General features: G+C 27.9%; 2 protein-coding genes across 2 annotated transcripts; one reads left to right on the top strand and one right to left on the bottom strand.

Moving 5' to 3' along the window:
• The first annotated feature begins 4,213 nt into the window (after nt 1–4,213).
• LOC101491273 (ethylene-response factor C3) lies at nt 4,214–5,222 on the top strand. Its single transcript, XM_004485803.4, has one exon. It carries the CDS (start codon nt 4,358–4,360, stop codon nt 5,138–5,140), a length of 783 nt encoding a protein of 260 aa, XP_004485860.1. The 5' UTR covers nt 4,214–4,357; the 3' UTR covers nt 5,141–5,222.
• Nucleotides 5,223–8,859: 3,637 nt separating this feature from the next.
• On the bottom strand, nt 8,860–9,794 carry LOC101490960 (pathogenesis-related genes transcriptional activator PTI5-like). The gene has a single exon (XM_004485802.4). The coding sequence runs from the start codon at nt 9,718–9,720 to the stop codon at nt 9,208–9,210; it is 513 nt and encodes a 170-aa protein (XP_004485859.1). The 5' UTR covers nt 9,721–9,794; the 3' UTR covers nt 8,860–9,207.
• Nucleotides 9,795–15,592: the final 5,798 nt, after the last annotated feature.

The following is a 15,592-nucleotide window of genomic DNA, read 5'->3' as shown; positions in this document are numbered from 1 at the left end:
TAAGACATAGGTAGTAATTAAGAAAAGATAATTAGAATAAAAAGGATTTACGGGAAGCTTTTGAGAGCTTGCATTTAATAACCTCCAATTCTCATTTGCCACAACAGCACATTTACTGGACAAATAAATAGCCAACTCGTGTGACCATTTAATTCTTTGGCAGCATAAGCTTTTAATACAGGGAACAAGCTGTTATAAATCATGTGATAAAAAAGTGTTAAATCAATTTAAGTACCAGTACCTTCTTCTGTGGCTTGATTAAGAAAATAAAGTTAAAGAATTAGGGATACTTTGCTCTCTTTTATTTTATTTTATTTTATTTTTTTTTTTTATCAATTTAGTCCGATAGAAAATTTGATATCTAAATTTGGTATATCACAATATCAGTTCCACCTATTTTAGTTTTTTAGAAAATTTAACATGAAATTATTCTCTGAATCTTTGATATGAATTATAAATTAATTATTTCGTAAAATTTGACATTTTAATTAATGATATGTTCAACAAATATATTAATAAAATAATTATTGATAGGTAAAATATTATAAATCATGTTAATTTCTCAATTTTAATTTTAAATAAATTATCGAAAAAGACTAAAATAATAGTTCCAAATTATTATTGTCATTTCCTTTTTAATTTCTTTCACAAACCCTAAAGTCCTAAACCATCGACCCTGTACCCGCGGACAACCACCACTGCTGCGCTATTATGAATTTGTTTTCATGTTTTGTTATTTTTTTTCATCCTATTAAGGCTCTGGTTCGAATCCAGTTGCTAATACAAAAACTCACACTCTTAACAAACATCACCCCTTACACAGCATTCTTTCATTCTGCACTGCAACATGCTTTGTTATTTTTGTTTTTCATGTGGTTAAGGTTTTGGTTCGTTGGTAAGCTATAAGGATTATTGATTATGTTTGAAATATATAAAATAGTAATACAAACATATTAAATTAAACAAATATATAACTATTATTAACAAATAATAATTTGATATGATATCTCGTTCTAAATATATATAAATAATAAATATTTAATTTTGTTAATAATTTGATTCAATTTTTAAAAATAAATAAGAAATCCGATCTAAATAGTTTTTATAAAAATTTTAAATATATTTAATAATATTCAATTTTGTACAGTTTTTAATTTTTTTATTGGTTGCAGCTTTTATTGAAATCAGTTTAGATGTAAACATTTATAATTTATAACAATAATTTAGAGAAAAAAATTATTTGCTTTCATGTGTAAAATATTCGAATGAATCAATAATTGTGAAATGGTCTATATTAGTAAAATAGGGTGCTAATAGCAACTTCCTTTGAGATGGGATAGTTGAAAATGCATGCAATATTGCATGGAAGTTTTGATATCAAATCACATAATTTAGAAGAATTAAATTCAATTTTGATCAATCAAGTCTCTCAATTGTAAAATTTTAACTCCATCGGTGAGCGATTTTGAGTTTTGAGTTTTTCATTTATAGTCTTCGTTCATTTCCCTAATTTATTTTATGAGTTCTCACTTTCTAATGATGTGGCATTCTTGTTGATTGACCATAATGGAATTTATTTAAACTAAAATATAAAAAAATAAAATGATGTTTAAAAAAAAAATTACAGGAGATATAGTAAGAAACTTATCATTCTTCCCCCACCATAGTCATTATCTAATATGATCTACAGCTCTCTTTTTTCCATTCTCTTTGTGATTGCCTCCTTCGGTTTTCCATTTCTATATTTCAAATTTTCCAATTCAATATTTTAAGTGTTTGAGATAAGAAAAGTATGAAACAAAATAATCTTTCTTCACAAATGAGATCCACAAATAACAAAAACAAAAAATAAATATAACGTCTGTGACAAAGTTAACTCTGGCAAATTTATTTGTCACGATCTCCTTGCGGGACCGATAGCCAAGTCATCATTGGAAAAAAAAGAAAGTTACCGACTTTCTCTTAAATTTTGCTTTTTTGTTTTAATTTTCTTTTTATATATTTTAATTTAAATAATATCCAATATTATCTAAGTAAGAAAGAGCCGCATAATTAGAAGGTGTCAACTCAACAAAAATTGGGAGAAAATGAGTGGAGGACTACAAAATTATAAACTCGATAAATGTGACGGTCGAAATCGTTCATTTTAAATTAGAGAATCAAAATCGTACAATTAACAAACTTAAAAGGTTAAAAGTGCATCTAAATCAATTTAAAATTAAACAGTCAACACTCCGAAAAATATCTATATTATTATCACTATCTTACAATGATTCACTATTTTATAAAAAAAATAATCCCAAAATAAATGACCATTTTTAATTTATAATGTAATATTAATTATTATTTTTTAATTGTACTCTCTAATTAATATTATATCCACTAATTTTAATTCAATATTTTTCACTTTATATCAGCGATAATAAAGAATACAATAATACTTAATAAGAATATTTTATTAAAAATTTATTCTTTCTTTTAATTATACAATTTATTTATTTATTTATGTTAAATAATCAATTGGATCACTCATTTGTGAAATGACAAAAAGGAAGTAGGGGTGGTAATAGCAACTACCTAGTTGAGAATGAATGTCATACTACATTAGGATTTTGATATCAAACCACATAATTTGGAATTAGGAAAGTCAACGCTATGAAAAATATTCCTCAATATATAACAGATTCATATAAACTCCCCCATTTGAATTTGTTTCACCAAGTCACAAGTTTTCAACATTTCTGATTTTTGGTTCATCGAACCACGGGCGCCGCATTTCTCACACGTAGCCATTTTGCTTGAATATTAAGCCTCTTATTATTAAAGGCTCAACCGTGTGCCTTGTTTTTTTCTAATCATATAACAAAATCCTTCTATTAATCTATCACTTCCTTAATCAAACCCACCTTTCTTTAGCTCCAAGAAATTGACTCTCCTTGTGTATTCCATCACGCTAACTAGTTTTGATTTGGAATGGGTTCATAGTATTTGCATTCATCGCTTTGCTATTCCTTTAGAACTCATAAGTCTAATTAAGCTTATACATATCACATACTCCTTTCTACCCATGGTAAGTGAGGACAATGAGGGAGAAAAAGTCATGACATGCATATGAAGCTACAATTAGCTCAAGTATAAAGGTCCAAAAGTAAGGGGAAAAAAGTACCATTATATATTATTTCTTTTTTATCAATAAATTTCACCAAAGTCAAAGTTTTTTAAATAGTAATCTTTGTTTTTATACTCAAAATATAATAATCTTTTGTTAAGTAATCATTTTTCTAAATAAAAAACAATTAGTCAGAGTTGTTCCAATGATAACACTATACAAACAATTAATTGTCTTAAATTTTAAAAAAATAACGTTTTTACTTAATAAAATAATCCTCGCGTATTACTAATTTAAAAACTAAAATTAATAAAATCTTATGTGAGATTAATTGTTTTAAGAAATATTAAATCAATTGATTTTATTATTAATTAAAAAATAAATATTATATGAAATTAATTATATTTAGAAATGTTTAAAAAATAATTTTGATGATTTTTTAAATAATTTTATTAAAATAGAATTATAAACTTTAAAAAATCTAATCTTAAAATTTACCTTAGGTCTACATATGTTGTGTTGGGTAGCCATCCAATTAGTATAGTTTAACTATCCATTTGTCACTTTATTTTTTGGCCAATACTACAGTAATTTTATGTGTAATTATGAAATGGTGTCATAGATTTCTTAATGTTACAAGCTTAAACAGAGGTATTACAATGCATTGAGCAAAATAATCCAATCCTAAGCAGTGTAAAAGAACAAGCCTACAAGGCAACCAAATGACCAAATGCATTAAATTAGTTCTGTTTTGTCAAACTCATAATTAATAATTATATTATTATACTCCAAATTCAATCAGAAAGCAACAAAGTCCTCACCTCTTGCCAGCTTTAAAATCCTTCAGCCCCTCTTGCTTCATAATGTTGTAATATCAATGAATGTATTTGAGGAATGTATCCCAATTCAACCCACAAAATATGCAAAATCTACATGAGAGATTAAGTTCCAAATGATTGAACAAGCACACAAGTCAATAGTTAAAAAATAAAATAATGCTGCTAATCTAATTTTATAAACATTTCTTAGTTTTGAAAATCCTGAAATCCTCCATAAACATAGCAGGTCAATGCATTAACACACAAGTTTCCAATAACTGTTTTTTTTATTCATTCATTTAATTTAATCACATAAAAGCAAAACCTTAGCTGTCAAAATCACCCTTCACACTACAAATACATCTTTATATAACTTCACTCATGACATCTCTTTTTCATTTTCATGTGACTATACCATAATATTACCAACATGGAGAATATTCACAATAGTAATAATAATCATCATGCAACTAATTCTAATGAAATTCTTGAGAGTGTTTGGGCTAAGATTATCAACAATGATGCAAGAACAACAAATGGAAATGCAATAGAATGTTCTAACACATGGGAAGAATTGCCTAATCTTCAAAGACTTCCAAGTTTAGGAAGATGGATATCAATGGGAGCTGATTTTTGGGAAGAAATTTTAGCAACAAGTATTAATAAAGAAGATTCTTGCAATTACAAAAACATTGAAATTGGAAGTGTTGGTATTAAATCAAAGAAAAAAGTAGAAGAATGTGTGAGAAAAGAGAAAGCAAAACATTATAGAGGTGTAAGGAGAAGGCCATGGGGAAAATATGCAGCTGAGATAAGAGATTCATCAAAGAAAAGTGCAAGAGTTTGGCTTGGTACATTTAATACAGCTGAAGAAGCTGCTTTAGCTTATGATAAAGCTGCTTTGAGAATTAGAGGTTCAAAAGCATGTCTTAATTTTCCAATTGAAAAAGTTACAAATGCTTTAAGAACATGTGGTGAGAAAGGATTAATTGATGATGTTAGTACTATTTATGATTTTGGAAACAGAGAAAGTTTGTTGGATTCTAGGAAGAGAGGGTTAAGAGACAGAGGAGAGTTTGTTGATGTGATGAATGAAGAACCTGCAATGAAAAAGATTGCAGGGTTGGAACATATGTTAGAAAATGATGATGATGTTTTTGTATTTCAGGACCTTGGAAGTGATTATTTGGACAGTTTGTTGTCTTCTTTTTGACAGAATATTACAAATTACATTGTTAGTTGTTTCTCTCGGGTGCTAGAAAAATTACAACTATTTATTTATTTATTGCATATTACATTTGTATTTGTCTCATTTGTTTTTAACATAAAATGAATTATGAACAGTTTGGTGGTATATGTAACACATACAAATACCTCGGAAATACATCTTTGCGGATTTGAGGTCAGAACATATAATATGTTATTAGATATTTCTTTTTTCTTAAAAAAATTCTAGCAATGAAATTACTGAATTCAAACTTCTCTTCAGAATATTAAATGATCCTACAACTATCTTCTAAATTATACTTCCAAGACTATTGCATACTATTCAAAATGCTCTTAATTATTATTATGTGATGACTCATTGAACTTGTTTAAAGATGGTAGAAATATAAGATACTAGTAATCCGCAAGGGTGAAGGAGAAATACATAAATATGAATAAATTGTGATACATACAATGACACAATAAATTTGAGTATATATTAAAAGAAAGATATTCACGTAACAACAACTCAATTTATTTTAAACAGGTAAATTGACAATAAAAGAAATATATTTGTTATGAAGATCAAATTAGAATGATCTTTATCAATTTAAAAAATACATATGATAAGACGTGTAAGGAGATATTGTGGAAGAGGCGCACAATCACACAAGATTATTAAATAACCAATTTTTAAGCTCACATCTTATTAACAGTGTCGTGGTGATTGGTGAATGCAGTTTTAAATATTTTAGTTGTATTGTAATTGGAAAATCAATTAAAAGATAAATTAAGAACTCATGAGATGATATTTTTGGCACTCTGTTCCAAGGCTTGCCTTGGCCTTAGGCCTCACTTAAATATAGGCTCATGGTTAGAAACGTTTGTGATTAAGAGATATCATACAGCATTTTAATCAACAGTGACCGTTGATTTTAGTATTTATTTTTATTCGGAAATATACTTCCTATAATATAATTTACGCATTTTTTATTTTCGAAAAAGAGGATTCGGTAAAACTACGTGTTTTGTTTTTTTGACTATTTTTATTTTTTCATCAAGTTAAAATTCGAGCGAGAAGTTTGGTCAAATTTTACAACATTGAAAAACTAATTTCAAGACATATGCTTGATAAGGACAAATAGAAAACAATTCTTTCAAATGTAAACAAATTGTGACTTTTAGGTTAGATGATACTAATATTCAATTTTGTCAATCTAATGAATAATTTATTGCAATCTGCCTTGTAGACTAGTTGTCATAGTATAACAAGACGGGGAAAATAAAATATGTTTAGAGGTTTTGAAGGAGGTACGTAAGTTATTGAATTTCACATACAACCAAAGCTATTGCTCGATATTTTGCTTCAGATAAAAATCAAGAGATGGTTGATTGTTTTTTCGATTTCCAAGAGACCAATTACTTTTCTAAGAATATACAAAAGCCACTAACTGACTTCCTTAGGTCAAGGCATTCTGCCCAATCCAAATCACAAAAAGACTTAAGTTGTGATGAATCTGAGGGAAATACAATGTCAAATATCCATGTGAATAAGATCAAAGCATGCAAAGAAACACTATTATTGATAGAAAAAGTTAATTTAGATTGCTTTGCTAAATGACATGAATCACAAATTAAATTTTTATTAACGTTGATATATGGAAAATGTTTACACATGATTTGAGTAAAAAAAATTTGATGGATGGCCTAACCTAAAAGGCCAAGTATCAAAAGAATTACAAGAAATACTATCAACAATAGCAACATGATGTGTATGAACAATGAAGTCTTTATCATTTTTACAAATGTAATGAATAAGTCAATGATTGAGGATGTAGAGGTTATTAAGAAACTCCACATGTTAATCCTCTTCTTGGTTTGAATGTCTTGGATGTCACAAGAATTTGGTGCGAAAACTAATTGACAATTAAGAGATTTAGTCAATTTTGAAATAGAAATCAAACTAAATTGAAACTGTGGTAGATATAAAATATCTTTCAGATACAAGTTAGGTCTAAAATATATGATGCCTTAAAATTATGCATTCAAAACAATTCCATTAGGGAAACAAATATAAATGGTTTAATTTTGAAAGTTTCTAAAAAAATGTTGAATGCAAGGAGACACGTGATCTGAAACACCATAATCTAGTATCCAATAAGAATAAATTGTGACAAATTTACCTTGATTGAAAATACTTGAAACTAGACGAGACAAATTAGCATCAATCTTTTTAACATTGTTGGATTTGGAAGTCTCACCCTTAGATGAATGGAGAAGATTGACCAAATATTGAAAATCCTCTCGAGTTGGAAAAGTATAATTATTTGAAGAATCATTTTGAGAAAACTACTTGCCCTCCTTATTTGATTCATTGTTGATATGAGTTTTTGATTTATAACCCGGTGAAAAACCATGTTTGAAATAACAATTTTCCACTATTTTATTGGTTTTATTGCAATGATTGCATAGCATTTGGCTTATTCCTTGACCTTTCTCGCATCCCTTGATTTACTTGTCCTCGAACATGATTATTTGCATTAGCGTTGATGGAAAGAACAATAGAATCAAGAGTAGTAACTATAGGGGTTGGATCTTGATGTATAACCAAATAATATGCCTTACATAAAATAGGTAAATGATCCACAAGAAAAATTTGGGTTCTAACATTGCCTATTGATCGTTAAGTCCCTTAAGAAAACAAACAACATATTATTTTTGTTTGAAAGATTGAACAACATAATTCAAATAACAAGAACAAGGATGCAAACATATGCAAGAAGGAATGAGTCTAAAAAATTCCAATTTATTCCATATTATCTTTAAATTAATAAATTAAGTGACAAAGAACGATCACCTTGTTTGATTGAGTGCAGATCCTTAAGCAAATTCGAGAATCTAAAATAGTTGTCCTTGGTGAACCAGTCATGAAGAACCATCCATAGTTTGGAAGCATTATCAAAACAAATTGTGCTTTGATAGATATAAGGCGATAAAGTTCTTGTTTTCCAAGAAAGTACCATGTTATTGCATCTTTCCCATAGTTCAAAGTCTGGATCTAATTGTGGTGGTGACGACAAAGATCCATTTACAAAAGAAATCTTGTTCTTTGAATAAAGTGCACACTTCATTGATTTGCTCTTATTGTAGTTGTTGTTATCATTCAGTGGTGGTGCAACGAGGACGGTGTCAGGTTTTCACTAGGATAGAGGTAGTAAGAGCAACGATAGATCGTTTGTGTTCGAATGTGTTAAAGTCACATATTGATCGTTTGTGTTCGAATGTGTTAAAGTCACATATTGATCGTTTGTGTTCGAATGTGTTAAAGTCACATATTGATCGTTTGTGTTCGAATGTGTTAAAGTCACATATTGATGATGCTCCCTGAATATAAAGAAATATCTTCATCTGTCATGATTGATACATCAAAGAAGAAAGAACAAGAATGGATCGAGTTTTGGTGGAAAAGGTGAATGAAAAGAAATTGAGGATTTAAGGGTGGCAGAACAAGATTTGCATCTAATACCACATTACCTTGTGTAATTTGGAAGAAAAATAATGAATAACATTATCTATTTTATTAATTGAATAATATCATACATGAACAGATTTATATAACTTGAAAAAACTGATTATCTGAAAAGATAAAAATCTAATAAACTTTCGACTAACTAATAACAACATATTATTATTTTAAAAAATAAATACATTGGATTTAAGTTAATCTACACTAAATTGAAGACGATTAAAGTATATTTGACAATTATATGAAAATATTACAAAAAAATATATAATGAATACAAGATATGCTCTTTATATAAAACTAGTGGAGAGTTAACAAACTAACCACCTAGAAACTAACTTAGATTTCACATTTAACTAAATAAATTCAGTTTAAATTTCTGCATCAATGTTTATACTATGCTTACATTTTCCCTTTGATTTGTTGCACAATAACACTAATCTATCTTTATATACAAACTCGGGGATAGAATAGACTCACGAGAGACACAAAAACAGAACACTAAAATGAAGAAAAAAAAAAAAACCTTTTAACATATTATATTAAATTAATTAATCTTCTCTCTTTTCAAACCGAGTCCTTTTGGAATTGGAATTGGAAATTGAGCCAGAGCTAGTAGCACTTGATTCAGACTCACGATTATTATTATTGATGTTGATCATAGAATTAGACAACTTGATCTGCACGGAAGCTGCAGCAACAATTTCAGCTGGGAAATTGAGCAAAGCCTTTGAACCTCTCATTTTAAAAGCAGCTCTATCATAAGCCAAAGCAGCTTCTTCAGCTGTTTGGAATGTTCCAAGCCATATTCTTGTTCCATGTCGAGCCGAGTCACGAATCTCGGCTGCGTATTTCCCCCAAGGACGGCGCCTCACACCTCTGTAGTGCTTCTTGGCAATAGTCCTTGTTGGCTCTAAGCCATTCAAAGCTTGTTGGTGATTCCTTTGTGGTACAAATGTGTTGTTTAGAGAATTTGCTTCGTTTAGAACTTGGTATATGACCATGTCTTGTGAGTCATTCTCGTTTAAGGGTAATTCTGTTTGGGATTGGGATAATAAAACCATGTCTTTGTTTCTCTAGTATTGTTTTTTTCTTTGTTCTGTCTTTGGTGTTGTGATGGTTTTTAAGGAATGGAGAAAGTTGTGTCTAGTGGTTATAGTCTTGCATATTTCTAGAAGCATATAACAAATTGGCAAATTTTAGTCAAAAAAATTAAAACGAATTGGCAAATGTGGGGCCATATAGAATATTATGTGGTCTAAAGTAAGGTTTGTGGAATAGAAAAGTTATGGAATTCTTTTCCCACTGTGTTTATTATTGCCATGACTTTTCTCTAGTATTTACAATATTGCACTTCATGAGAAGAATGCAAAATATAAAATGTTTGCTGACTGGAGGTTAGGTCAATTTAGATATAACCTAACTCGTTTGCAACATAGTTTCGTTTAAGCTTGAGTGTTGAAGATATTTTCTCCTATGTATATATTTTTTTCAATATTGGGATGAAAATGACTCCTCAGATGTTGATACCACGTGTGGTTGTTGAATTTCAATTTTTAAAAGATATTTCGTAATTACTCTTTCCATTTAAAAATAGTTGATTTATTTTATCGTTTTATATTTATTAAAAAATATATAAATGAAAAATAAAATATTATTTTTACTAGGTAAATTTTGTTGAATATAACTACATTATTATTATTATTAAAAATGCATAGTTAAAAATTTTATGTTAAAAATGATGTAAATAACATTAATTAAATAATATAGAATATTAAAAATTAAAAATATAATTTATTTTAAGACAATTTTTAATACAAATGAATCAATCATTATATAACAGATAATTTAGAGTTTCAACAATATTTCACATTACATAATTTAAAGATAAGCATATGGTAGTTGTAATGTTTTGACGTATCGAACTGAAATGAAAATATGATCCTAAAATAGCAATTACATATAAGAAATTTTAATATTAGTACATCTACTTATTAGGAGTCACGTTTTTTGGAATCATTACAATGATTTATGTACAATTTTTTTCTATATCATTTATATTGGATTTGGACTTTTTTATTTTCTTACTTTTTTTTATATTTGGAGAAAATAGACATACAATCCATTTTTTATTTTTTCATATAAAATTTATCAAAATTGTTGTTATATTTATCTTTTTCTAAACATAAGAGAAAACATGATAGAAAAAAAAAATCCAAACGCATTTATCTACCTCTACATTTAGGCCCACCTCCACCTTCTAATAATCGATAATACGTGTTTGTTATAAGAATTTGATTTTAATTCTCTTTTTTCTTTACAACAAATTTATTTATTCTCTAATCTTATATATAACGTATATACAGCAAAAATTATCGCCAAAACTGCGTTATACACTAGCAAAAATAAAGTGTATTCATCTAATTAATGCACCATATAATAAATAAAACATGGGAATATGAGTATATCATGCAAAACTTGCAGCCTTTCCATAACTACATTTATGAGTAATTAAATAGGGACCAACAAATTCAAACAACAACAAGTGGTTACGCAAGACTCAATTTAATCATGTATATATCCATGCAAATCTATTAATCCAATGTATAGTCTATCCTTTCGATACATTATCTTACCTCTTGCATTGGTTTACTTACAATACATTATATCCCTCTACTATTTATGACTCTATAATCTTCAACTTTGTCATCTCTTACTTTTGAGTTTTAACTGACTTACCAAGCAAAGATGAACATATGAGCTTTCTTATCTTTTTTATTCACTACCCCTCTATCCTATTTATTTATTTATTCTCTCATGTGACTATTTTTTTCCCTCCTTTTCTTTGAAATGATACACTATGTATGGCGATGGATACACGATAATATCCATGAATGTAAGCTTAAGAGAAAAACAATTGTTGTAGTAGAGATGTTGTTAATGTGGCTAGGTAAGATGCATTTAAACTATCACATAAGTTCACATTTTCAATGCTTAAGATCTTATTTTTGTTATTTAGTATTGGTTTGTAACTTAACTATGTGGGTATTAGAATGCTATGGCGATGGAATCTTTAGACAAAATGAAGTTTACATGTGTTAATAATTTTAAAATGTTATTTATTCTCTTTAGAAATATTTATAGTTTGCAAAATAATGTTTACGATTTGATTAAATATCGATTTAAAAAATAGCGTTTGCAATTGATGGGAGTATTTAATGTATAAGTGCCCATAGTGTGTATTATATGTAATTAAGTTTTTTAGTGGAAAAATTTCCTAAGACAATGTTTAATCAATAATATGTAGTCATTTTTTGGTATTAGGTTTTGGATTTATTTTATATCTCTTTATTATTTCCTTTTCCATCTGTGTCTCTTGTGTTTCTCTTCGGTTTCTCAATCAATGTTGGATATTTAGATGAAAGATAATATAGTCATATGTCAAGTTTCAAATCTATTCAACTCCCATTTTTATGTCATATGATTGCATTTATATTGTGGGAATAAAGTATATTGCCGTGCGTATCATCAAGTAATTTAAATGTTAATAGTTGAAATTGTTAAGATATAAGGATTTTTTTAGTATTAGATTGGTTAAGAAAGCAGTGGGTTGAAGACGGATATAAGTTGTATGAATTCTAATTTTGATGACACATTCTTTTGTTGCATAGTCCATGCACATTTAACTACTTCTTGCTGCACTGTTCTAAAATTCTTCTGTTGTAGAATTGGCTACCAACGCAATTTGATCAACAATTCTGCTGAAGTCTACAAAACAATAATTAACTTCATAAATATAAGGCGTGACAAAAGTCAGTGCCGCCTAATCAATAATAATCTCATAAAATTTTGAGAAAAAAACTTGAGTTTTTGAACTAGGAGAATATACTTCTTTGTTAATCCATAAAAAGAAAAGAGGAAATAAAAACTAATTACAATCGGATGTTAGGTGTGGGTTTAAATAGACAAAAAAATATTCATATTTTTTACTTAACAATATGAAACCCACTCGTGTGTGTTTATATGATGTTGAGAATTAGCCTCAATATATGATAATTGTATTCATTTTACACCTTCGAATTTTGTTTTAAATTTATGAATTAAAATAAAAATTCATTATTAATTTTTCTTTGCATATATCATTGCGGTGCACGAGTCAATTACAACCTATGATTTTGGTCTATATCAGTTGTAGCCTCAATTTCCAAGTTATGAGCATTGAGATTTTTATTTTATTTTTTTAAAAAAGACAATTTCTTTAATGAAAACGCATGCATATTGGCAGGTGCTAAAATTGGGATAGGTTGTCATTGAAAAAGAAAAAGACAGTGCCTTTATTGTAATTTGTAAGTAAAAAAAATGTTTTTAGAGTATCTATTAATGTACTAAAGATATAAACTTTATATTAAAAATTGTATAATTATTTTTTCAACAATTATAAATTTAATGTTTTTTAATATAATAACTATTTATAGAATTCTTAATTTAATTTTTTAATATAATAACTATTTATAGAATTCTTAATATGAATAAAGTTAATATAATATTTTCAAAAAAATAGGGAGGGGTAAGGATGTAAATTAGTAAAACAATTGATGGCAAATGTACGTAACAGCTTCTAGCTGCCTCATTCAATGGTCAGTGACGTCGGTGAGGGCATCACTCGGATGGTTCTTCCAGTTGGGTGACGTAAGCGATTTGGGTATTGAAAATCGGTGGATCCCACAGTTACTAGAAGTCTTCCACTAGTCTTCCTTCTTGACTTTTCAAGTAATTTTATTTTTATTACCCCATCTTTAATTTTCTTTATAAAATTATGTTGTTTGAAATTTATTTTTTTACGGGAATATATATTTGATCTCTTCAAATTAGTGTATTTTTACTTAAAAATTATTCAAATAACAAATAAAGAAGAGACAAAAAATAAAAATATATATATTTAGTCTATATAAATTTATATTTTGTTTTTCATCATTATAAATTTAAATTTAGATTTTATTTGTATTCTTAGTTTTCGTCATTTTGTTTTATATTTCAGTTTTTAATAGTTATTAAAACGTAAACAGATTTAAAACAAATTTAAATTTAAAAATACAAATATCAAAATAACGTAAGCTTAATTGTTTTTTTTATCAATCAATCATATTATTTACAATTAGCTCATGATTTTTATAAAACAATACTAACAAGCATTAGCCTACCAGTCAAAACTCAAAAGATTGTTCTTTATGGTAGTAATGTTTTAATCTTTCTTCTGCCAAAAAGAAGAAAAAGGTTTTAAACTTGAAGAACTTTTTAGAAAATGAATAAAAGGGCTCGTGTCTTGTTCAACGAATGGAGATTAGAGGGTTTGATTTCAATGGCTAGTACCCGATAAACAATAGTTACACGTGGTTTGAAATATTGACCAAACAAAAGGGAACATTTTACATTGAATTCATTTTTTATTTCAGTTTGGTGGTTGGAAGCTCTAACGTGGAAGACAAAACCAAGTTTGGTGTTGAATGTCTTTCAATGTCTGCTTTGTTTTTTAAATGAAAACAATTTGAGTTTCAATTGCATAAAGTTCTTCTAAATTTGACGATAAACCTCAATTGAATAAATCCAGTGTCATTTTCCTTTTATCTTTAGGAGTGTAGGGGGGAAATACACAATTTTACGATTTTATTTTTGAATGGACGACGTATACTTTTTTTAATTTTCTTTCTATACATTTATAGGCAAGAGTAATATTCTTCTATATACGTAAGAGTTACATGTAATTTATTTGAATTTGGCAAACGGAAATATATATATATATATAAAATCACCATACATGAACGATTATATAAAATGAACTCAAATTAATAGGTTTATTTAGTGACTTCTGCATTTAGAGAAAACTCAATTGAAGAAGGAGAACCATCTCCATTAAATTTACCAACGAATATTATTTAAAGTTAAAAGACATGGTGATTCATATTTATAATATGATCAAGAAAAAAAATGAATAGCACTCTTAGAACAAATTATTTCTATACAAAATAAAAATAATGCATTAAAGTATGATATTTAACCAATTAAATTTTGATGGACGATGTATGAGAAAATAAATGATTATCATTTGTGAAGTATTATTACTTGGATCTTGGTCCTCTCATGCAATACCTCTCTATTTTACTTTCTGCTGCAATTTATCTCTCTTATCATTTTTGGCTCTTATCACTCACAAATCCATTGCATTAGGATCCAATTTCCGCTTACTATTCTAACATTTCTTGTGAGACTCTTCTAGTACTTTGTGCACCATTTGATTTTATTTTGACGATTAAGTTAAGTCACGCACTTTGTACAAATTTTGCATTTATTTGTTGTAATATTTAGCAATTTCATTTTAAAATTTATATTGAAAATAGAGTAAATAATTTATCCACTACTAGAAAAACTGAATTTAGCGTCAGTCACAAATCCACGCTAATAGGCCAAAAACCGACGCTAACATTGACTTAGTGTTGGTGTCGGGCTCAGGCTAAAATAGTCGAAGCTAATACACAGCGTCTGCCAAATGTCATCCGACGTTATATTAGCGTCAACCAAGTTACTATAAACAGACGCTATCAACAAACATAGAACATCTGACGCTAGTTGTATCCGTTGACACGTTGTCTGTAAAAATTTATTTGCGTCGGGAAGTTGACGCTTTAGTCAACAAATATGTAGCATCAGTCATGCCGATGCTACAGTCAAATAAAAGTCAACTTTATTTATAATACAGCGTCGGTCAGACCGACGCTAGTGGTCAACATTAAAAAGTCAACAAATGATTTATTTAATTTATTATATTTATTTTTTAGCACCTGCTCAATTATATTTTAATGTCTTATAAAATAAATGATACTTAAGAAACATTAAAAGTCATTAATTTAACAACATAACAAATGCACCATAGTATTAAAT

The sequence above is a fragment of the Cicer arietinum genome, chromosome 1 (genome assembly GCF_000331145.2).
Source record: "Cicer arietinum cultivar CDC Frontier isolate Library 1 chromosome 1, Cicar.CDCFrontier_v2.0, whole genome shotgun sequence".
Classification (NCBI taxonomy): domain Eukaryota; kingdom Viridiplantae; phylum Streptophyta; class Magnoliopsida; order Fabales; family Fabaceae; genus Cicer; species Cicer arietinum.
This window is presented reverse-complemented; position numbering and strand designations above follow the sequence as displayed.

Bases quoted from the DNA above. Each gene is read 5' to 3' on its own strand.
- LOC101490960 (XM_004485802.4), bottom strand. From the start codon at position 9,720: ATGGTTTTATTATCCCAATCCCAAACAGAATTACCCTTAAACGAGAAT.
- LOC101491273 (XM_004485803.4), top strand. From the start codon at position 4,358: ATGGAGAATATTCACAATAGTAATAATAATCATCATGCAACTAATTCT.